Below are 23,656 nucleotides of genomic sequence, written 5' to 3'. Positions count from 1 at the left end.
CTTCTATCTCTGTGTGCTCCAGCCTTCTATCTCTCTGTGTGTTCCAGCCTTCTATCTCTCTGTGTGCTCCAGCCTTCTATCTCTCTGTGTGCTCCAGCCTTCTGTCTGTGTGTTCCAGCCTTCTATCTCTCTGTGTGTTCCAGCCTTCTATCTCTCTGTGTGCTCCAGCCTTCTATCTCTCTGTGTGTTCCAGCCTTCTATCTCTCTGTGTGCTCCAGCCTTCTATCTCTCTGTGTGCTCCAGCCTTCTATCTCTCTGTGTGCTCCAGCCTTCTATCTCTCTGTGTGCTCCAGCCTTCTATCTCTCTGTGTGTTCCAGCCTTCTATCTCTCTGTGTGTTCCAGCCTTCTATCTATCTGTGTGCTCCAGCCTTCTATCTATCTGTGTGTTCCAGCCTTCTGTCTGTCTGTGTGCTCCAGCCTTCTATCTCTCTGTGTGCTCCAGCCTTCTATCTCTCTGTGTGCTCCAGCCTTCTATCTCTCTGTGTGCTCCAGCCTTCTATCTCTCTGTGTGTTCCAGCCTTCTATCTCTCTGTGTGTTCCAGCCTTCTATCTCTCTGTGTGCTCCAGCCTTCTATCTCTCTGTGTGTTCCAGCCTTCTATCTCTCTGTGTGCTCCAGCCTTCTATCTCTCTGTGTGCTCCAGCCTTCTATCTATCTGTGTGTTCCAGCCTTCTATCTCTCTGTGTGTTCCAGCCTTCTATCTCTCTGTGTGTTCCAGCCTTCTATCTCTCTGTGTGTTCCAGCCTTCTATCTCTCTGTGTGTTCCAGCCTTCTATCTCTCTGTGTGTTCCAGCCTTCTATCTCTCTGTGTGTTCCAGCCTTCTATCTATCTGTGTGTTCCAGCCTTCTATCTCTCTGTGTGTTCCAGCCTTCTATCTCTCTGTGTGCTCCAGCCTTCTGTCTGTGTGCTCCAGCCTTCTATCTCTCTGTGTGCTCCAGCCTTCTGTCTGTGTGCTCCAGCCTTCTATCTCTCTGTGTGCTCCAGCCTTCTGTCTGTGTGCTCCAGCCTTCTGTCTGTGTGCTCCAGCCTTCTATCTCTCTGTGTGTTCCAGCCTTCTATCTCTCTGTGTGTTCCAGCCTTCTGTCTGTGTGTTCCCAGGCGTTCCGGGTAGCGGAGGATGAGTTGGGGATCCCAGCTCTGTTAGATGCTGAGGACATGGTGGCCCTGAAGATACCAGACAGACTCAGTATTCTGACATATGTCTCACAATACTACAACTACTTCCATGGCAAATCACCTAGTGAGTAGTACACATACACACATACATATTGAGTAAACATGTGCAAGCATACATACGCATGACACGCTGCCCACATGCTCCCCACACGCTGCCCACATGCTCCCCACACGCTGCCCACACGCTGCCCACACGCTGCCCACATGATACTCACATGCTGCCCACATGATGCTCACACGCTGCCCACATGATGCTCACACGCTGCCCAAATGATGCTCACACGCTGCCCACATGATGCTCACACGCTGCCCACATGATGCTCACACGCTGCCCACATGATGCTCACACGCTGCCCACATGATGCTCACACGCTGCCCACATGATGCTCACACGCTGCCCACATGATGCTCACACGCTGCCCACATGATGCTCACACGCTGCCCACATGCTCCCCACACGCTGCCCACATGCTCCCCACACGCTGCCCACACGCTGCCCACACGCTGCCCACATGATACTCACACGCTGCCCACATGATGCTCACACGCTGCCCACATGCTCCCCACACGCTGCCCACATGCTCCCCACACGCTGCCCACACGCTGCCCACACGCTGCCCACATGATACTCACACGCTGCCGACATGATGCTCACACGCTGCCCACATGATGCTCACACGCTGCCCACATGATGCTCACACGCTGCCCACATGATGCTCACACGCTGCCCACATGATGCTCACACGCTGCCCACATGATGCTCACACGCTGCCCACATGATGCTCACACGCTGCCCACATGATGCTCACACGCTGCTCACACGCTGCCCACATGATGCTCACACGCTGCCCACATGATACTCACACGCTGCCCACACGCTGCCCACATGATACTCACACGCTGCCCACACGCTGCCCACACGCTGCCCACACGCTGCCCACATGATGCCCACACGCTGCACACACGCTGCCCACATGATACTCACACACTGCCCACAAGCTGCCCACACGCTGCCCACACGCTACCCACACGCTACCCACACGCTGCCCACACGATACTCACACGCTGCCCACATGATACTCACACGATGCCCACATGATGCCCACATGATACCCACACGCTACCCACACGCTGCCCACACGCTGCCCACATGATACTCACACGATGCCCACACGCTGCCCACACGCTGCCCACACGCTGCCCACATGATGCCCACACGCTGCCCACACGCTGCCCACATGATACTCACACGATGCCCACACGCTGCCCACATGCTACTGACATGCTGCCCACATGACCCGGCACAGCCAGAAGAGGACTGGCCACCCCTCATAGCCTGGTTCCTCTCTAGGTTCTACCCACACGCTGCCCACATGATACTCACACGCTGCCCACATGATACTCACACGCTGCCCACATGATACTCACATGCTGCCCACATGATGCTCACACGCTGCCCACATGATGCTCACACGCTGCCCACATGATGCTCACACGCTGCCCACATGCTCCCCACACGCTGCCCACATGCTCCCCACATGCTGCCCACACGCTGCCCACACGCTGCCCACATGATGCTCACACGCTGCCCACATGATGCTCACACGCTGCCCACATGATGCTCACACGCTGCCCACATGATGCTCACACGCTGCCCACATGATGCTCACACGCTGCCCACATGATGCTCACACGCTGCCCACATGATGCTCACACGCTGCCCACATGATGCTCACACGCTGCCCACATGCTCCCCACACGCTGCCCACACGCTGCCCACATGATGCTCACACGCTGCCCACATGATACTCACACGCTGCCCACACGCTGCCCACATGATACTCACACGCTGCCCACACGCTGCCCACACGCTGCCCACACGATGCCCACACGCTGCCCACACGCTGCCCACATGATGCCCACACGCTGCCCACACGCTGCCCACATGATACTCACACACTGCCCACAAGCTGCCCACACGCTGCCCACACGCTACCCACACGCTACCCACATGCTGCCCACATGATACTCACACGCTGCCCACATGATACTCACACGATGCCCACATGATACCCACACGCTGCCCACACGCTGCCCACATGATACTCACACGATGCCCACACGCTGCCCACACGCTGCCCACATGATGCCCACACGCTGCCCACACGCTGCCCACATGATACTCACACGATGCCCACACGCTGCCCACATGCTACTGACATGCTACTGACATGCTGCCCACATGACCCGGCACAGCCAGAAGAGGACTGGCCACCCCTCATAGCCTGGTTCCTCTCTAGGTTCTACCCACACGCTGCCCACATGATACTCACACGCTGCCCACATGATGCCCACATGATACTCACACGCTGCCCACATGCTACTGACATGCTACTGACATGCTGCCCACATGACACCCACATGCTGCCCACATCACCCGGCACAGCCAGAAGAGGACTGGCCACCCCTCATAGCCTGGTTCCTCTCTAGGTTTCTTCCTAGGTTTTGGCCTTTCTAGGGAGTTTTTCCTAGCCACCGTGCTTCTACACCTGCATTGCTTGCTGTTTGGGGTTTTAGGCTGGGTTTCTGTACAGCACTTTGAGATATCAGCTGATGTAAGAAGGGCTATATAAATACATTTGATTTGATTTGCCCACATGCTGCCCACATGATACTCGCATGCTGCCCACATGATACTCACACGCTGCCCACATGATACTCGCATGCTGCCCACATGATACTCGCATGCTGCCCACATGATACTCGCATGCTGCCCACATGATACTCGCATGCTGCCCACATGATACTCGCATGCTGCCCACATGATACTCACACGCTGCCCACATGATACTCACACGCTGCCCACATGATACTCGCATGCTGCCCACATGATACTCGCATGCTGCCCACATGCTACTGACATGCTGCCCATATGATACTCGCATGCTGCCCACATGATACTCGCATGCTGCCCACATGCTACTGACATGCTGCCCACATGATACTCACAGGCTGCCCACATGATACTCACATGCTGCCCACGCGCTGCCCACATGCTACTGACATGCTGCCCATATGATACTCACATGATACTCACATGCTGCCCACATGATATGGGCACACACATACTGTGATGAACTTTGTGATCAAGTAGTGTGTGTGTGTGTGTGTGTGTGTGTAGTTGGCGGCATGGCGGGGATAAAGCGTCCGGCGGAGGCATACACAGAAGAGGGGCCTTCTGGGAAAAAGAACCAAGCAGTTGTCTCCAAGGTCTTCCCCGCCTCTACCCCCTCTAAATCCGCTACTGAGAACCGCCCTCCCCCCTCCTCCTCACCTAAAGCCTCAACCAGACCAGACAGGGCAGCACAGGTAAGAATCTCCTTTAAATACTCTTGTCCAGGGTTGCCCAACCCTGTTCCTGGAGAGATACCCTCCTGTAGGGGTTCATTCCAACCCTGTTCCTGGAGAGATACCCTCCTGTAGGGGTTCACTCCAACCCTGTTCCTGGAGAGATACCCTCCTGTAGGGGTTTCACTCCGGCCCTGTTCCTGGAGAGATGCCCTCCTGTAGGGGTTTCACTCCGGCCCCAGTTGTAACTAGCCTGATTCATCTTTATTAACAAAGCTAATTGTTATTACTAGTTGTTATTTTTGGACTTTTGGTATTTGATTCTTGATGGATATTGATGTTGCAGTGCATTGTTGAAGAGTTATTAGCAAAGCAAGTATTTTTACTGGACCTTGTGCACGTGACCAACTCACTTTGACCTTGTGCACGTGACCAACGCACTTTGACCTTGTGCACGTGACCAACGCACTTTGATTTGATCCTGTGTCAGATCCTCCAGTGAGTGTCGTTGAGACTGGCGGCCTACGAACAGGTGCTTTGTCAGATCCTCCAGTGAGTGTCGTTGAGACTGGCGGCCTACGAACAGGTGCTTTGTCAAAGCCTGTGTCAGATCCTCCAGTGAGTGTCGTTGAGACTGGTGGCCTACGAACAGGTGCTTTGTCAAAGCCTGTGTCAGATCCTCGAGTGAGTGTCATTGAGACTGGTGGCCTACGAACAGGTGCTTTGACAAAGCCTGTGTCAGATCCTCCAGTGAGTGTCGTTGAGACGGGTGGCCTACGAACAGGTGCTTTGACAAAGCCTGTGTCAGATCCTCCAGTGAGTGTCGTTGAGACGGGCGGCCTACGAACAGGTGCTTTGTCAAAGCCTGTGTCAGATCCTTGAGTGAGTGTCGTTGAGACTGGTGGCCTACGAACAGGTGCTTTGTCAGATCCTCCAGTGAGTGTCGTTGAGACTGGTGGCCTACGAACAGGTGCTTTGTCAAAGCCTGTGTCAGATCCTCGAGTGAGTGTCGTTGAGACTGGTGGCCTACGAACAGGTGCTTTGTCAAAGCCTGTGTCAGATCCTCCAGTGAGTGTCGTTGAGACTGGTGGCCTACGAACAGGTGCTTTGTCAGATCCTCCAGTGAGTGTCGTTGAGACTGGTGGCCTACGAACAGGTGCTTTGTCAGATCCTCCAGTGAGTGTCGTTGAGACTGGTGGCCTACGAACAGGTGCTTTGTCAAGCTACTAAGAACCGCCTCCCCTCCTTGCCTGTGTCAGATCCTCCAGTGAGTGTCGTTGAGACTGGTGGCCTACGAACAGGTGCTTTGTCAGATCCTCCAGTGAGTGTCGTTGAGTCTGGTGGCCTACGAACAGGTGCTTTGTCAGATCCTCCAGTGAGTGTCGTTGAGACTGGTGGCCTACGAACAGGTGCTTTGTCAGATCCTCCAGTGAGTGTCGTTGAGACTGGTGGCCTACGAACAGGTGCTTTGTCAGATCCTCCAGTGAGTGTCGTTGAGACTGGTGGCCTACGAACAGGTGCTTTGTCAAAGCCTGTGTCAGATCCTCCAGTGAGTGTCGTTGAGACTGGTGGCCTACGAACAGGTGCTTTGTCAGATCCTCCAGTGAGTGTCGTTGAGACTGGTGGCCTACGAACAGGTGCTTTGTCAGATCCTCCATTGAGTGTCGTTGAGACTGGTGGCCTACGAACAGGTGCTTTGTCAGATCCTCCAGTGAGTGTCGTTGAGACTGGTGGCCTACGAACAGGTGTTTGTCAAAGCCTGTGTCAGATCCTCCAGTGAGTGTCATTGAGACTGGTGGCCTACGAACAGGTGCTTTGTCAGATCCTCCAGTGAGTGTCATTGAGACTGGTGGCCTACGAACAGGTGCTTTGTCAGATCCTCCAGTGAGTGTCATTGAGACTGGTGGCCTACGAACAGGTGCTTTGTCAGATCCTCCAGTGAGTGTCATTGAGACTGGTGGCCTACGAACAGGTGCTTTGTCAGATCCTCCAGTGAGTGTCGTTGAGACTGGCGGCCTACGAACAGGTGCTTTGTCAGATCCTCCAGTGAGTGTCGTTGAGACTGGTGGCCTACGAACAGGTGCTTTGTCAGATCCTCCAGTGAGTGTCGTTGAGACTGGTGGCCTACGAACAGGTGCTTTGTCAGATCCTCCAGTGAGTGTCGTTGAGACTGGTGGCCTACGAACAGGTGCTTTGTCAAAGCCTGTGTCAGATAATTAACTCAATATAACGAGTTGAGGAATACAATGAGATTCTCCTCTTCTAGTGTAGGTTTGTGATTCAACATTTTTTGTTTTTGTTTCTGGCGATTTAGTAATAATAACATTGAAATAATAATCATTGTTTCACGGACCCACTATAGTACCTCCAACAACCCCTAGGGGTCTGTGGACCCTACGTCAAAGCCTGTTGTAACTAACAGAAGTGGACCCTACGTCAAAGCCTGTTGTAACTAACAGAAGTGGACCCTACGTCAAAGCCTGTTGTAACTAACAGAAGTGGACCCTACGTCAAAGCCTGTTGTAACTAACAGAAGTGGACCCTACGTCAAAGCCTGTTGTAACTAACAGAAGTGGACCCTATGTCAAATACTCCTGTTGTAACTAACAGAAGTGGACCCTACGTCAAATACTCCTGTTGTAACTAACAGAAGTGGACCCTATGTCAAAGCCTGTTGTAACTAACAGAAGTGGACCCTACGTCAAAGCCTGTTGTAACTAACAGAAGTGGACCCTACGTCAAATACTCCTGTTGTAACTAACAGAAGTGGACCCTACGTCAAATACTCCTGTTGTAACTAACAGAAGTGGACCCTACGTCAAATACTCCTGTTGTAACTAACAGAAGTGGACCCTACGTCAAATACTCCTGTTGTAACTAACAGAAGTGGACCCTACGTCAAATACTCCTGTTGTCACTAACAGAAGTGGACCCTACGTCAAATACTCCTGTTGTAACTAACAGAAGTGGACCCTACGTCAAAGCCTGTTGTAACTAACAGAAGTGGACCCTACGTCAAATACTCCTGTTGTAACTAACAGAAGTGGACCCTACGTCAAATACTCCTGTTGTAACTAACAGAAGTGGACCCTACGTCAAATACTCCTGTTGTAACTAACAGAAGTGGACCCTACGTCAAATACTCCTGTTGTAACTAACAGAAGTGGACCCTACGTCAAATACTCCTGTTGTAACTAACAGAAGTGGACCCTACGTCAAATACTCCTGTTGTAACTAACAGAAGGCTAATCTGTCTGTCTGTCCCCAGAAGGATGTGTTGTCGGAGCGATCCAATAAGACGGGGACTCTGAGCAGTAAGTGTTCCGTGTGTAATAAACACGTTCATCTGGTCCAGAGACACCTAGTGGATGGGAGGCTGTATCACAGGAGCTGTGCCAGGTAAGACCTGACTGTTTAACCCTGTTAATGACTCCACCCTTTAACCCTGTTAATGACTCCACCCTGTTAATGTCTCCACCCTGTTAATGTCTCCACCATTTAACCCTGTTAATGACTCCACCCTGTTAATGACTCCACCCTGTTAATGACTCCACCCTGTTAATGACTCCACCCTGTTAATGTCTCCACCCTGTTAATGACTCCACCCTTTAACCCTGTTAATGTCTCCACCCTGTTAATGTCTCCACCCTGTTAATGTCTCCACCATTTAACCCTGTTAATGACTCCACCCTGTTAATGACTCCACCCTGTTAATGACTCCACCCTTTAACCCTGTTAATGACTCCATAGAGCTGTACCATGTTATTATACCAGTCTCCTATTGAAAGGGTTAACTGTTATAGAGCTGTACCATGTTATTATACCAGTCTCCTATTGAAAGGGTTAACTGTTATAGAGCTGTACCATGTTATTATACCAGTCTCCTATTGAAAGGGTTAACTGTTATAGAGCTGTACCATGTTATTATACCAGTCTCCTATTGAAAGGGTTAACTGTTATAGAGCTGTACCATGTTATTATACCAGTCTCCTATTGAAAGGGTTAACTGTTATAGAGCTGTACCATGTTATTATACCAGTCTCCTATTGAAAGGGTTAACTGTTATAGAGCTGTACCATGTTATTATACCAGTCTCCTATTGAAAGGGTTAACCAGTCTCCTATTAAAGGGTTAACTGTGTACCATGTTATTATACCAGTCTCCTATTGAAAGGGTTAACTGTGTAGAGCTGTACCATGTTATTATACCAGTCTCCTATTGAAAGGGTTAACTGTTATAGAGCTGTACCATGTTATTATACCAGTCTCCTATTGAAAGGGTTAACTGTGTACCATGTTATTATACCAGTCTCCTATTGAAAGGGTTAACTGTGTAGAGCTGTACCGTGGTAGACAGCTGTACTTCACACTACGTTCATTGCTGTAACACGTATCAGTCTATAGGTGGAGACAGAGATCTGGTTGGTTGACAGACGTGCAGACAGACACAATATTCTTAATGTTTTTGTTTCAACTACCACTGGTCTCCTGTGATCTATATCATGTCTGTTCCTGTGGTCTATATCATGTGTGGTCCTGTGTTCTCCATATATAGGTGTTCTATGTCATGTGTGGTCCTGTGTTCTCCATATATAGGTGTTCTATGTCATGTGTGGTCCTGTGTTCTCCATATATAGGTGATCTATATCATGTGTGTTCCTGTGTTCTCCATATATAGGTGTTCTATGTCATGTGTGGTCCTGTGTTCTCCATATATAGGTGTTCTATGTCATGTGTGGTCCTGTGTTCTCCATATATAGGTGTTCTATGTCATGTGTGGTCCTGTGTTCTCCATATATAGGTGTTCTATGTCATGTGTGGTCCTGTGTTCTCCATATATAGGTGATCTATATCATATCTGGTCCTGTGTTCTCCATATATAGGTGATCTATATCATATCTGGTCCTGTGTTCTCCATATATAGGTGATCTATATCATATCTGTTCCTGTGTTCTCCATATATAGGTGATCTATATCATATCTGTTCCTGTGTTCTCCATATATAGGTGTTTTATATCATATCTGTTCCTGTGTTCTCCATATATAGGTGATCTATATCATATCTGTTCCTGTGTTCTCCATATATAGGTGATCTATATCATATCTGTTCCTGTGTTCTCCATATATAGGTGATCTATATCATATCTGTTCCTGTGTTCTCCAGGTGTAGTCAGTGTTCCACCACTCTACTGTCTGGTACCTGTAAACCTGGACCAACACCAGGCTCCTTCATCTGTACCTCCCATCACCATCCCCAGGGGGCGCTGCCAACACACACCCCTCTCCGAGACCTGCCCAAAAACAACCCTACTACCCCTGCTGAATCCAAATACACCTCTCACCCTCCTCCCACTGTCCAGACCACTCCTCTCTCATACCTGCCCAAAAACAACCCTACTACCCCTTCTTCCTCCAAATACACCCCTCACCCTCCTCCCACTGTCCAGACCACCCCTCTCTCAGACCTCTCCAGGAATAACCCCGGAGCCAAATACACTGACCCCCCGAAATCCACCCCAGCTCCGACACCCACCAGTACCCCCTCCAAATTCGTCCCTAGCTGGCTGAGCTCCAAATCAGACGGATCCAAAAGCACCACCCCCTCTGCCTCCTCCTCGCGGCCCAGCCCGGGGCTCTCCTCCCTGGGCATAGTGAGCCCTGCAGCCCCTGGACCCACCGCTGTCCCACGGAACCTCAACACGACTTCAACTACCCAGCATGCCCGGCTCCAGTTCTTCCAATCTGGGAACACCACCACTGGGCAGGAGAACCAGGGCAAGACCCAGACTCCGGGACAGGCACCGAGTCTACCCACAAATAGAGTCCTGAACGCTGGCACACAGGGGACAGTAGTGGGGGTTGGCCAGGGTGTGAGTGTGGTAGTGAGTTTGGGTGGCAGTGGGGTAGGGGGTAAGGGAGAGTGTTCAGGAGGGGATAAGGGTGTGAATATGGTGCTAGGTGGGGACAGGGACGTGGTTCAGGGTAGAGGTAGAGTTGTCTTCAAGGTGGATGGTGATGTGAAAGCCTCTCCATCTAAAGAAGACTGCAGTACCAAGACCCAGGCTGCTGCTGTCATCACTAAGAAACTAACAGAGAACAACACCACAACAACAACAGCTGGTGCTGTCATCACTAAGAAACTAACAGAGAACAACACCACAACAACAACAGCTGGTGCTGTCATCACTAAGAAACTAACAGACAACACCACAACAGCTGGTGCTTCAAGTCCTCCGTGGCATCCTGTAGGACTGAAGAAGACCGAGAACAGGTGAGACATCTCAGATATTCTCAGAACTCAACTCTCTCCTCAGGAGCAACGTTTTGGTTTTTTTGCCGCGGCGCTGCACAGCTGATTCAAATAATCAACCAATCATCACGCTTTGATCATTTGAATCAGCTGTGTCGTGTTAGGTAGTGCTTCATTTATAGATCAGGAAGTCCCGGGAGCACATAGAGCCCCCAGGATAACCCCCCTCTCACTAAGGTACCGGAACACATAGTGAGCGTGAACGAGGGGGGTTATCCTGGGGCTCTAAGGTACCAGAACACATAGTGAGAGGTGGGTTATCCGGGGGCTCTAAGGTACCAGAACACATAGTGAGAGGTGGGTTATCCTGGGGCTCTAAGGTACCAGAACACATAGTGAGAGGTGGGTTATCCGGGGGCTCTAAGGTACCAGAACACATAGTGAGAGTTTCTGGTGGGGAAACGGACGGCCCTCTCCAAGTAGCCTACTGTTTCTGGTGGGGAAAAGGACGGCGCTCTCCAAGTAGCCTACTGTTTCTGGTGGGGAAAAGGACGGCGCTCTCCAAGTAGCCTACTGTTTCTGGTGGGGAAAAGGACGGCGCTCTCCAAGTAGCCTACTGTTTCTGGTGGTGAGACAGACGGCCCTCTCCAAGTAGCCTACTGTCTCTGGTGGTGAAACGGACGGCAGTCTCCAAGTAGCCTACTGCTACGGGGGACGGCGCTCTCCAAGTAGCCTACTGTCTCTGGTGGTGAAACGGACGGCAGTCTCCAAGTAGCCTACTGCTACGGGGGACGGCGCTCTCCAAGTAGCCTACTGTCTCTGGTGGTGAGACGGACGGCCCTCTCCAAGTAGTCTACTGTCTCTGGTGGTGAAACGGGGGACAGCGCTCTCCAAGTAGCCTACTGTCTCTGGTGGTGAAACGGGGGACAGCGCTCTCCAAGTAGCCTGCTGTCTCTGGTGGTGAAACGGGGGACAGCGCTCTCCAAGTAGCCTGCTGTCTCTGGTGGTGAAACGGGGGACAGCGCTCTCCAAGTAGCCTACTGTCTCTGGTGGTGAAACGGGGACAGCGCTCTCCAAGTAGCCTACTGTCTCTGGTGGTGAAACTGGGGACAGCGCTCTCCAAGTAGCCTACTGTCTCTGGTGGTGAAACGGGGGACAGCGCTCTCCAAGTAGCCTACTGTCTCTGGTGGTGAAACGGGGACAGCGCTCTCCAAGTAGCCTACTGTCTCTGGTGGTGAAACGGGGGACAGCGCTCTCCAAGTAGCCTACTGTCTCTGGTGGTGAAACGGGGGACAGCGCTCTCCAAGTAGCCTACTGTCTCTGGTGGTGAAACGGGGGACAGCGCTCTCCAAGTAGCCTACTGTCTCTGGTGGTGAAACGGGGGACAGCGCTCTCCAAGTAGCCTACTGTCTCTGGTGGTGAAACGGGGGACAGCGCTCCAAGTAGCCTACTGTCTCTGGTGGTGAAACGGGGGACAGCGCTCTCCAAGTAGCCTACTGTCTCTGGTGGTAAACGGGGACAGCGCTCTCCAAGTAGCCTACTGTCTCTGGTGGTGAAACGGGGGACAGCGCTCTCCAAGTAGCCTACTGTCTCTGGTGGTGAAACGGGGACGGCGCTCTCAAGTAGCCTACTGTCTCTGGTGGTGAAACGGGGACGGCGCTCTCCAAGTAGACTAATGTCTCTGGTGGTGAAACGGGGACGGCGCTCTCCAGGTAGCCTACTGTCTCTGGTGGTGAAACGGGGACGGCGCTCTCCAGGTAGCCTACTGTCTCTGGTGGTGAAACGGGGACGGCGCTCTCCAGGTAGCCTAATGTCTCTGGTGGTGAAACGGGGAAGGCGCTCTCCAGGTAGCCTAATGTCTCTGGTGTTGAAACGGGGACGGCGCTCTCCAGGTAGCCTACTGTCTCTGGTGGGGAAACGGACGGCCCTCTCCAGGTAGCCTACTGTCTCTGGTGGGGAAACGGGGACGGCGTTCTCCAAGTAGCCTACTGTCTCTGGTGGGGAAACTGGGGACGGCGCTCTCCAAGTAGCCGACTGTCTCTGGTGGGGAAACGGGGACGGCGCTCTCCAAGTAGCCGACTGTCTCTGGTGGTGAAACGGGGACGGCGCTCTCCAAGTAGCCTAATGTCTCTGGTGGTGAAACGGGGAAGGCGCTCTCCAGGTAGCCTAATGTCTCTGGTGGTGAAACGGGGACGGCGCTCTCCAGGTAGCCTACTGTCTCTGGTGGTGAAACGGGGACGGCGCTCTCCAGGTAGCCTAATGTCTCTGGTGGTGAAACGGGGAAGGCGCTCTCCAGGTAGCCGACTGTCTCTGGTGGGGAAACGGGGACGGCGCTCTCCAGGTAGCCGACTGTCTCTGGTGGGGAAACGGGGACGGCGCTCTCCAAGTAGCCGACTGTCTCTGGTGGGGAAACGGGGACGGCGCTCTCCAAGTAGCCGACTGTCTCTGGTGGGGAAACTGGGGACGGCCCTCTCCAAGTAGCCTACTGTCTCTGGTGGGGAAACGGGGGACGGCGTTCTCCAAGTAGCCTACTGTCTCTGGTGGGGAAACGGGGGACGGCGCTCTCCAAGTAGTCTACTGTCTCTGGTGGTGAAACGGACGGCCCTCTCCAAGTAGCCTACTGTCTCTGGTGGTGAGACGGATGGCCCTCTCAAAGTAGTCTACTGTCTCTGGTGGTGAAACTGGGGACAGCGCTCTCCAAGTAGCCTACTGTCTCTGGTGGTGAAATGGGGGACAGCGCTCTCCAAGTAGCCTACTGTTTCTGGTGGGGAAACGGACGGCCCTCTCCATGGTACTGATTAATTCAAAGCATTTTAGACGTCACTGCAGTACGCCCACATACTCGGTATCGCCACGGGGTTTTACACAAGTCCCAATTTCTTTATGGCATCGTTTTCAACACATCTATGTAACAGTAGAACAAATATCAGAATATAACTTCGTAAATAAAATAACTCAATGTAGACTACAGCAGAACACACATGAGGATTTATCGGCCTCCTTCTGTTATAATATGAAGCACGTTCACGTTAACTTCACAGTACACAACTGAGTTCGTAAAGGAAACATAAAAATCCCACCTTTTTTGTTAAAAAGTTTTCAAAACCTCCCACAACGGATCTTTCCATGTCAAGTCCATTTAGCTCCTGAGAGTCTATTTGATGCTCTGGGCCTGTTGGCTGTGACGTTTAGCCTCCTTCTAAGGCTGTTCTGAAGACTCTGACTGTAGTGTCTGTTTTTTCCATTTGGAGTGTTAACTAAAACCTGTGTGTTCATCTTTAGCCTCGTCCACAAAGCTTCCTGCCACCAAATGCACCTTGGTTCGGGCATGTTCAAAAACCCTCAGAGGATGTTACTGTACTGTACAGCCACTCTTCTGCTCGTTGAATCCCTCCAGTCGTTTCTAGGCTCTCTACTCTTTTTGCATGTTGTACAGCCCAGCTTCTAATTCTGCATGACAAGCCAGGGGTTATTGGTTAGCTTGTTCTTGAACTACACATTTGCACCTGCTCCGAGCACTTCGTCGGTGGATGATGCAGGATGGGATAATTACATAGACATATCACTGAACTTTTTATTATTATTATTAATGAATTGTATTATTATTAATTGATTTATTATTAATATTATTATTATTAATTGATTTATTATTAATATTATTATTATTAATTGGTTTATTATTAATATTATTATTATTAATTGATTTATTATTAATATTATTATTATTAATTGATTTATTATTATTATTATTATTAATTCATTTATTATTATTATTAGTATTAATTCATTTATTAGTATTATTATTAATTCATTTATTATTAATATTATTATTATTAATTCATTTATGATGATGATGATTAATTAATAATAATAATAATAATAATAATAATTTTATTTATTATTAATGTATTTATTATCATTATTGGTGTATTATTGTTAATATTATTACTCTTATTAATTAATTATTAATACTATCATTAATATTATTAATTTATTATTAATATTATTATTATTATTTTACATGATGGTCTTTCTGGGGGGGGGCAACTTGATTGATCTCCGATCGCTTCCATTCGAATGTTTGCACAGTGCAAACAGTGAAATAATGAATGAATCATGTTGTGAGAGGTACTGGATCCGGCTCAAATAGGATCCGGCTCAAATTAAGCACTGATGTTAGGGCAAAAACCAAAACGACCACCCCTTTTGTTTGGGAAACATTGTATTAGACAGTATTGCGGGCTCCCGAGTGGTGCAGCGGTCTAAGGCACTGCATCACAGTGCTAGAGGCATCACTACATGCCCTGGTTCAATTCCGGGCTGTATCACAACAGGCCCATAGCGCGGCGCACAATTGGCCCAGTGTCTTAAGGGTTTGGCTGGAGTAGGCCGTCATTGTAAATAAGAATTTGTTCTTAACGGACTTGCCTAGTTAAAGGTTAAATTAAAAAAAATGGAGCCCGACCTCTGCTGGTAAAATAAGGGAATAGCACTTCAAGCATACAGTTGGCGTCAATGGCCCTTCCTCAATTCAGCTTTCCTTGCATCCAATTACCTCGTCTCCTTTTCAGATCAAAGGGAAGGGACCTTCTATTCCAATGTGTATGAGATGGAAGCGAGACGTTAATTAAGATTTGAGGAAATACTATTTGAGTCTGTTCGATGTTGAAAGGCCTCCCTCTGTCTCCCCTCGACCCCCAGATCTCCCTCTCTCAGATCTGCCCCTGCTGAAACGCCTAAGAAAGAGACGGAGACTCCTAAAAGGAGACTGGGGGCAGAGTTAAGCTAAAAGCAGACCCGTCTCTCCTCGCCCCCTCACCCCAAACACGTCCACCCCGACCCCGGCCAGCAGAACAGGCCTGTGGAACAAAACCCCGGATAAGGCATCCGGAGCTGCTTCTACTCTCCCAGCAACACTATGGGTGAGCACCGTTTGCCCTGTCTGTCTAGTTGGTCATCCACATTTCACTTTTCAGTGGTAATTATTTGTGGCTATTATGGCTGATGTAATTTTTTGGGGGGCTGTATATTGTCTTGTCTCTCTTTAGCAACAGCAGACAACAGCAGCTCTCCTGCTGACTGGCGGTCCAGGCTCAAACCTGCCTCCAAGTAAGTATACTCTACATTCTACTCTATAGTCGACTCTACTCTATATTCTACTCTACTCTATATTCTACTCTATATTCTACTCTATATTCTACTCTATAGTCGACTCTACTCTATATTCTACTCTACTCTATATTCTACTCTACATTCTACTCTATATTCTACATTCTACTCTATATTCTACTCTACTCCATATTCTACATTCTACTCTATGTTCTACGCTACTCTACATTCTACTCTACTCTATATTCTACTCTATATTCTACTCTACTCTATACTCTACTCTCCTCTATATATTCTACTCTACATTCTACGCTCCTCTATTCTATTCTATATTCTACTCTATTTTACTCTACTCTATATTCTACTCTACATTCTACTCTATATTTTACTCTACTCTATATTCTACTCTACTCTATATTCTACTCTATACTCTACTCTCCTCTATATTCTACTCCATATTCTACATTCTACTCTGTTCTACTCTACTCTATATTCTACGCTACTCTACATTCTACTTTATATTCTACTCTATACTCTACTCCTCTATATTCTACTCTACATTCTACGCTCCTCTATTCTACTCTATATTCTACTCTATACTATTCTACTCTACTCTATATTCTACTCCTCTATATTCTACTCTACATTCTACTCTAGTCTACTCTATATTCTACACTCTACTCTACTCTATATTCTACTCTATACTCTACTCTCCTCTATATTCTACTCCATATTCTACATTCTACTCTACATTCTACTCTATAGTCTACTCTATATTCTACTCTACTCTACATTCTACTCTATATTCTACTCTACTCTATATTCTACTCTATACTCTACTCTATAATATATTCTACTCTATATTCTATTCTCCTCTATATATTCTACTCTATAGTCTACTCTATAGTCTACTCTATAGTCTACTCTACTCTATATTCTACATTGTACTCTATATTCTACTCTATATTGTACTCTATATTCTACTCTATTGTACTCTATATTGTACTCTATATTGTACTCTATATTCTACTCTACTCTATATTCTACTCTATATTCTACTCTATACTCTATTCTACTCTATATTCTAGTCTATTCTATTCTACTCTACTCTATATTCTATATTCTACTCTACTCTATTCTACTCTATACTCTACTCTATATTCTACTCTACTCTATATTCTACTCTATATTCTACTCTACTCTATATTCTACTCTACTCTATATTCTACTCTATAATCTACTCTATAATATATTCTACTCTATACTCTATCCTCTATATATTCTACTCTATATTCTATTGTATTCTACTCTACTCTATATTCTACTCTATATTCTACTCCATTTTCTACATTCTACTCTATGTTCTACATTCTACTCTACATTCCACTCTATTCTTCTCTATATTCTACTCTACTCTATATTCTACTCTACTCTATATTCTACTCTATATTCTACTCTATAGTCGACTCTATAGTCGACTCTATAGTCGACTCTATAGTCGACTCTACTCTATAGTCGACTCTACTCTATATTCTACTCTACTCTATATTCTACTCTACATTCTACTCTATATTCTACTCTACTCCATATTCTACATTCTACTCTACATTCTACTCTACTCTATATTCTACTCTACTCTATACTCTACTCTCCTCTATATATTCTACTCTACATTCTACGCTCCTCTATTCTATTCTATATTCTACTCTATTTTATTCTACTCTACTCTATATTCTACTCTATATTCTACTCTACTCTATATTCTACTCTACTCTATACTCTACTCTCCTCTATATTCTACTCCATATTCTACATTCTACTCTGTTCTACTCTACTCTATATTCTACGCTACTCTACATTCTACTTTATATTCTACTCTATATTCTACTCTACTCTATACTCTACTCCTCTATATTCTACTCTACATTCTACGCTCCTCTATTCTACTCTATATTCTACTCTATACTATTCTACTCTACTCTATATTCTACTCCTCTATATTCTACTCTACATTCTACTCTAGTCTACTCTATATTCTACACTCTACTCTACTCTATATTCTACTCTATACTCTACTCTCCTCTATATTCTACTCCATATTCTACATTCTACTCTATAGTCTACTCTATATTCTACTCTACTCTACATTCTACTCTACATTCTACTCTATATTCTACTCTACTCTATATTCTACTCTATACTATATTCTATTCTATTCTACTCTAATATATTCTACTCTATATTCTATTCTCCTCTATATATTCTACTCTATAGTCTACTCTATAGTCTACTCTACTCTATATTCTACATTGTACTCTATATTCTACTCTATATTGTACTCTATATTCTACTCTATTGTACTCTATATTGTACTCTATATTCTACTCTACTCTATATTCTACTCTATATTCTACTCTATACTCTATTCTACTCTATATTCTAGTCTATTCTATTCTACTCTACTCTATATTCTATATTCTACTCTACTCTATTCTACTCTATACTCTACTCTATATTCTACTCTACTCTATATTCTACTCTATATTCTACTCTACTCTATATTCTACTCTACTCTATATTCTACTCTATAATCTACTCTATAATATATTCTACTCTATACTCTATCCTCTATATATTCTACTCTATATTCTATTGTATTCTACTCTACTCTATATTCTACTCTATATTCTACTCCATTTTCTACATTCTACTCTATGTTCTACATTCTACTCTACATTCCACTCTATTCTTCTCTATATTCTACTCTACTCTATATTCTACTCTACTCTATATTCTACTCTATATTCTACTCTATATTCTACTCTATAGTCGACTCTATAGTCGACTCTATAGTCGACTCTATAGTCGACTCTACTCTATAGTCGACTCTACTCTATATTCTACTCTACTCTATATTCTACTCTACATTCTACTCTATATTCTACATTCTACTCTATATTCTACTCTACTCCATATTCTACATTCTACTCTACATTCTACTCTACTCTATATTCTTCTATACTCTACTCCTCTATATATTCTACTCTACATGCTACGCTCCTCTATTCTATTCTATATTCTACTCTATTTTATTCTACTCTACTCTATATTCTACTCTACTCTATATTCTACTCTACTCTATATTCTACTCTACTCTATATTCTACTCTATACTCTACTCTCCTCTATATTCTACTCCATATTCTACATTCTACTCTATGTTCTACTCTATATTCTACTCTACTCTATACTCTACTCTCCTCTATATATTCTACTCTACATTCTACGTTCCTCTATTCTACTCTATATTCTACTCTATACTATTCTACTCTACTCTATATTCTACTCCTCTATATTCTACTCTACATTCTACTCTAGTCTACTCTATATTCTACACTCTACTCTACTCTATATTCTACTCTATACTCTACTCTCCTCTATATTCTACTCCATATTCTACATTCTACTCTACATTCTACTCTACATTCTACTCTATATTCTACTCTACTCTATATTCTACTCTATACTCTACTCTATAATATATTCTACTCTATATTCTACTCTCCTCTATATATTCTACTCTAACCATGTGTATGTGACAAATAAAATTTGATTTGATTTGATTCTATAGTCTACTCTATAGTCTACTCTATAGTCTACTCTATAGTCTACTCTATAGTCTACTCTACTCTATATTCTACATTGTACTCTATATTCTACTCTATATTGTACTCTATATTCTACTCTATTGTACTCTATATTCTACTCTATATTGTACTCTATATTCTACTCTATATTGTACTCTATATTCTACTCTACTCTATATTCTACTCTATATTCTACTCTATACTCTATTCTACTCTATATTCTAGTCTATTCTATTCTACTCTATATTCTATATTCTACTTCTATCTATCTATTCTACTCTACTCTATATTCTACTCTACTCTATATTCTACTCTATATTCTACTCTACTCTATATTCTACTCTATAATCTACTCTATAATATATTCTACTCTATACTCTACTATCCTCTATATATTCTACTCTATATTCTATTCTATTCTACTCTATATTCTACTCTACTCTATATTCTACTCTATATTCTACTCCATTTTCTACATTCTACTCTATGTTCTACATTCTACTCTACATTCCACTCTATTCTTCTCTATATTCTACTCTACTCTATATTCTACTCTACATTCTACTCTATATTCTACTCTACTCTATATTCTACTCTACTCTATGTTCTACATTCTACTCTATATTCTACGTTCTACATTCTACTCTATATTCTACTCTATATTCTACTCCATTTTCTACATTCTACTCTACATTCCACTCTATTCTTCTCTATATTCTACTCTACTCTATATTCTACTCTACATTCTACTCTATATTCTATTCTACTCTATGGTCTACTCTACTCTATATTCTACTCTACATTCTACTCTACTCTATATTCTACTCTATACTCTACTCTATTTTCTACATTCTACTCTATGTTCTATATTCTACTCTATATATCTACTCTCTCTATATTCTACTCTACTTCTATATCTACTCTACTATCTACTCTATATTCTACATTCTATATTCTCTATATTCTACATTCTACTCTATGTTCTACTACTCTACTCTATATTCTACTCTATATTCTACTCTACTCTATATTCTACTCTATACTCTACTCTACTCTATATTCTACTCCATATTCTACTCTATATTCTACTCTACTCTATCTATATTCTACTCTATATTCTACTCTACATCTACTCTATATTCTACTCTATATTCTACTTCTACTCTATTCTACTCTATAGTCTACTCTATGTTCTACTCTACTCTATACTCTACTCTATACTCTACTCTCCTCTATATTCTACTCTATATTCTACTCTACTCTATACTCTACTCTCCTATATTCTACTCCATATTCTACTCTACTCTATATTCTACTCTACATTCTACTCTACATTCTACTCTATATTCTACTCTACTCTATATTCTACTCTATACTATATTCTATTCTATTCTACTCTATATTCTACTCTACTCTATATTCTACTCTATATTCTACTCCATTTTCTACATTCTACTCTATGTTCTACATTCTACTCTACATTCCACTCTATTCTACTCTACTCTATATTCTACTCTACATTCTACTCTATATTCTACTCTACTCTATATTCTACTCTACTCTATGTTCTACATTCTACTCTATATTCTATATTTCTACATTCTACTCTATATTCTACTCTATATTTCTACTCTACTCTATATTCTACTCTACTCTATATTCTATATTCTCTATATTCTACTCTCTCTATATTCTACTCTACTCTATACTCTACTCTATTCTCTATATTCTACTCTATATTCTACATTCTACTCTATGGTCTACTCTACTCTATATTCTACTCTATTCTATTCTACTCTACTCTATATTCTACTTCTATATTCTACTATTCTACATTCTACTCTATATTCTACTCTATTCTACTCTATATTCTACTCTACTCTATATTCTACTCTATATTACTTCTACTCTATATTCTACTCTACTCTATGTTCTCTCTATATATTCTACTCTATATTCTACTCTATACTCTATAATATATCTACTCTGTACTTCTACTCTACTCTATTCTATTCTACTACTTCTACTACTCTACTCTATATTCTACTACTATATTCTACTCTATATTCTATATTCTACTCTATATTCTACTCTATATTCTACTCTACATTCTACTCTATTCTTCTCTACATTCTACTCTACATTCTACTCTATATTCTACTCTATATTCTACTCTATATTCTACTCTATATTCTACTTCTACTCTATATTCTACTCTACATTCTACTCTCTATATTCTACTCTATTCTACTCTATATTCTACTCTACTCTATATTCTACTCTACTTCTACTATATTCTACTCTACATTCTACTCTACTCTATATTCTATTCTACTCTATATACTCTACTACTCCATATTCTGCTCTGTATTCTGCTCTGCATTCTGCTCTACTCTGCATTCTACTCCATATTCTACTCTACTCTGCATTCTACTCTCTACTCTATATTCTACTCTATATTCTACTCTCCTTTATATTCTACTCTATATTCTACTCTATATTCTACTCTACTCCATATTCTACTCTACTCCATATTCTACTCTACTCTCTATTCTACTCTACTCTCTATTCTCTTCTACTCTATATTCTACCCTCTTCTATATAGTCTACTCTTTACTCTATATTCTACTCTACATTCTACTCTATTTTCTACTCTATATTCTACTACTCTATATTCTACTCTTCTCCATATTCTACTCCATATTCTGCATTCTTCTCCATATTCTGCTCTGCATTCTACTCTATATTCTATTCTACTCTACTCCACATTCTACTTTATATTCTACTCTATATTCTACTCTACTCCATATTCTACTCTGCTCTATATTCTCTTCTACTCTATATTCTAGTCTCTACTCTATTCTACTCTACTCCATATTCTACTCTACTTCTGCATTCTACTCCATATTCTACTCTGCATTCTACTCCATATTCTACTCTGCATTCTACTCCATATTCTACTCTGCATTCTACTCTATTCTACTCCATATTCTACTCTGCATTCTACTCCATATTCTACTCTGCATTCTACTCCATATTCTACTCTGCATTCTACTCTCTTCTATATATTCTACTCTGCATTCTACTCTACTCTATATTCTACTCTATTTCTATATTCTACTCTATCCATATTCTACTCTACTCCATATTCTACTCTACTCTCTATTCTACTCTACTCTCTATTCTACTCTACTCTCTATTCTCTTCTACTCTATATTCTACTCTCTTCTATATATTCTACTCTTTACTCTATATTCTACTCTACATTCTACTCTATATTCCACTCTACTCTATATTGTACTCTATATTCTACTACTCTATATTCTACTCTACTCCATATTCTACTCTACTCTGCATTCTACTCCATATTCTACTCTGCATTCTACTCCATATTCTACTCTGCATTCTACTCCATATTCTACTCTGCATTCTACTCTCTACTCTATATATTCTACTTTACATTCTACTCTCCTCTATATTCTACTCCTACTCTATACTCTATATTCTATATTCTCTCTACCTCTAAATTCTACTCTACTCTATAACCTACTTGATATTCTACTCCATATTCTTCTCTACTCTATATTCTACTCTACTCCATATTCTACTCTACTCCATATTCTACTCTACTACATATTCTACTCTACTCTATATTCTATTCTACTTTATATTCTACTCCATATTCTTCACTACTCTATATTGTACTCTACTCCATATTCCACTCTTCTCTATATTCTACTCCATATTCTACTCTTCTCTATATTCTTCTCTATATTCTACTCTATATTCTACTCTATATTCTACCTCATATGCTACTCTACCTTCTACTCTTTACTCCATATTCTACTCTACTCCATATTCTACTCTACTCTATAATCTACTCTATATTCTACTCTACTCTATATTCTCCTCTACTCTATATTCTCCTCTACTCCATATTCTACTCTACTCCATATTCTACTCTTTACTCTATATTCTACTCTATATTCTACTCTACTCCATATTCTACTCTACTCCATATTCTGCATTCTTCTCCATATTCTGCTCTGCATTCTACTCCATATTCTACTCTACATTCTACTCCAAATTCTTCTCTATTCTACTCTTTACTCTATTTTCTACTCCAT

At 43.8% G+C, this 23,656-nt stretch overlaps 1 protein-coding gene across 1 annotated transcript in view; it reads left to right on the top strand.

Moving 5' to 3' along the window:
- Positions 1-23,656, top strand: part of LOC121845178 (MICAL-like protein 2) — a 54,630-nt gene that overhangs the window by 13,587 nt on the left and 17,387 nt on the right. The window contains exons 3-7 of the mRNA XM_042315965.1: positions 1,100-1,241; positions 4,359-4,546; positions 7,794-7,924; positions 9,689-10,795; positions 15,476-15,553. Of these exons, the coding sequence (XP_042171899.1) occupies positions 1,100-1,241; positions 4,359-4,546; positions 7,794-7,924; positions 9,689-10,795; positions 15,476-15,553 (1,646 nt within the window). The remainder of the gene's footprint in view (positions 1-1,099; positions 1,242-4,358; positions 4,547-7,793; positions 7,925-9,688; positions 10,796-15,475; positions 15,554-23,656) is intronic.

Source organism: Oncorhynchus tshawytscha, unplaced genomic scaffold (assembly GCF_018296145.1).
Source record: "Oncorhynchus tshawytscha isolate Ot180627B unplaced genomic scaffold, Otsh_v2.0 Un_contig_6757_pilon_pilon, whole genome shotgun sequence".
In the NCBI taxonomy this organism is placed as follows: domain Eukaryota; kingdom Metazoa; phylum Chordata; class Actinopteri; order Salmoniformes; family Salmonidae; genus Oncorhynchus; species Oncorhynchus tshawytscha.
The sequence above is the reverse complement of the archived record's forward strand: the minus strand, read 5'-3'. Positions and strand labels throughout refer to the sequence as shown.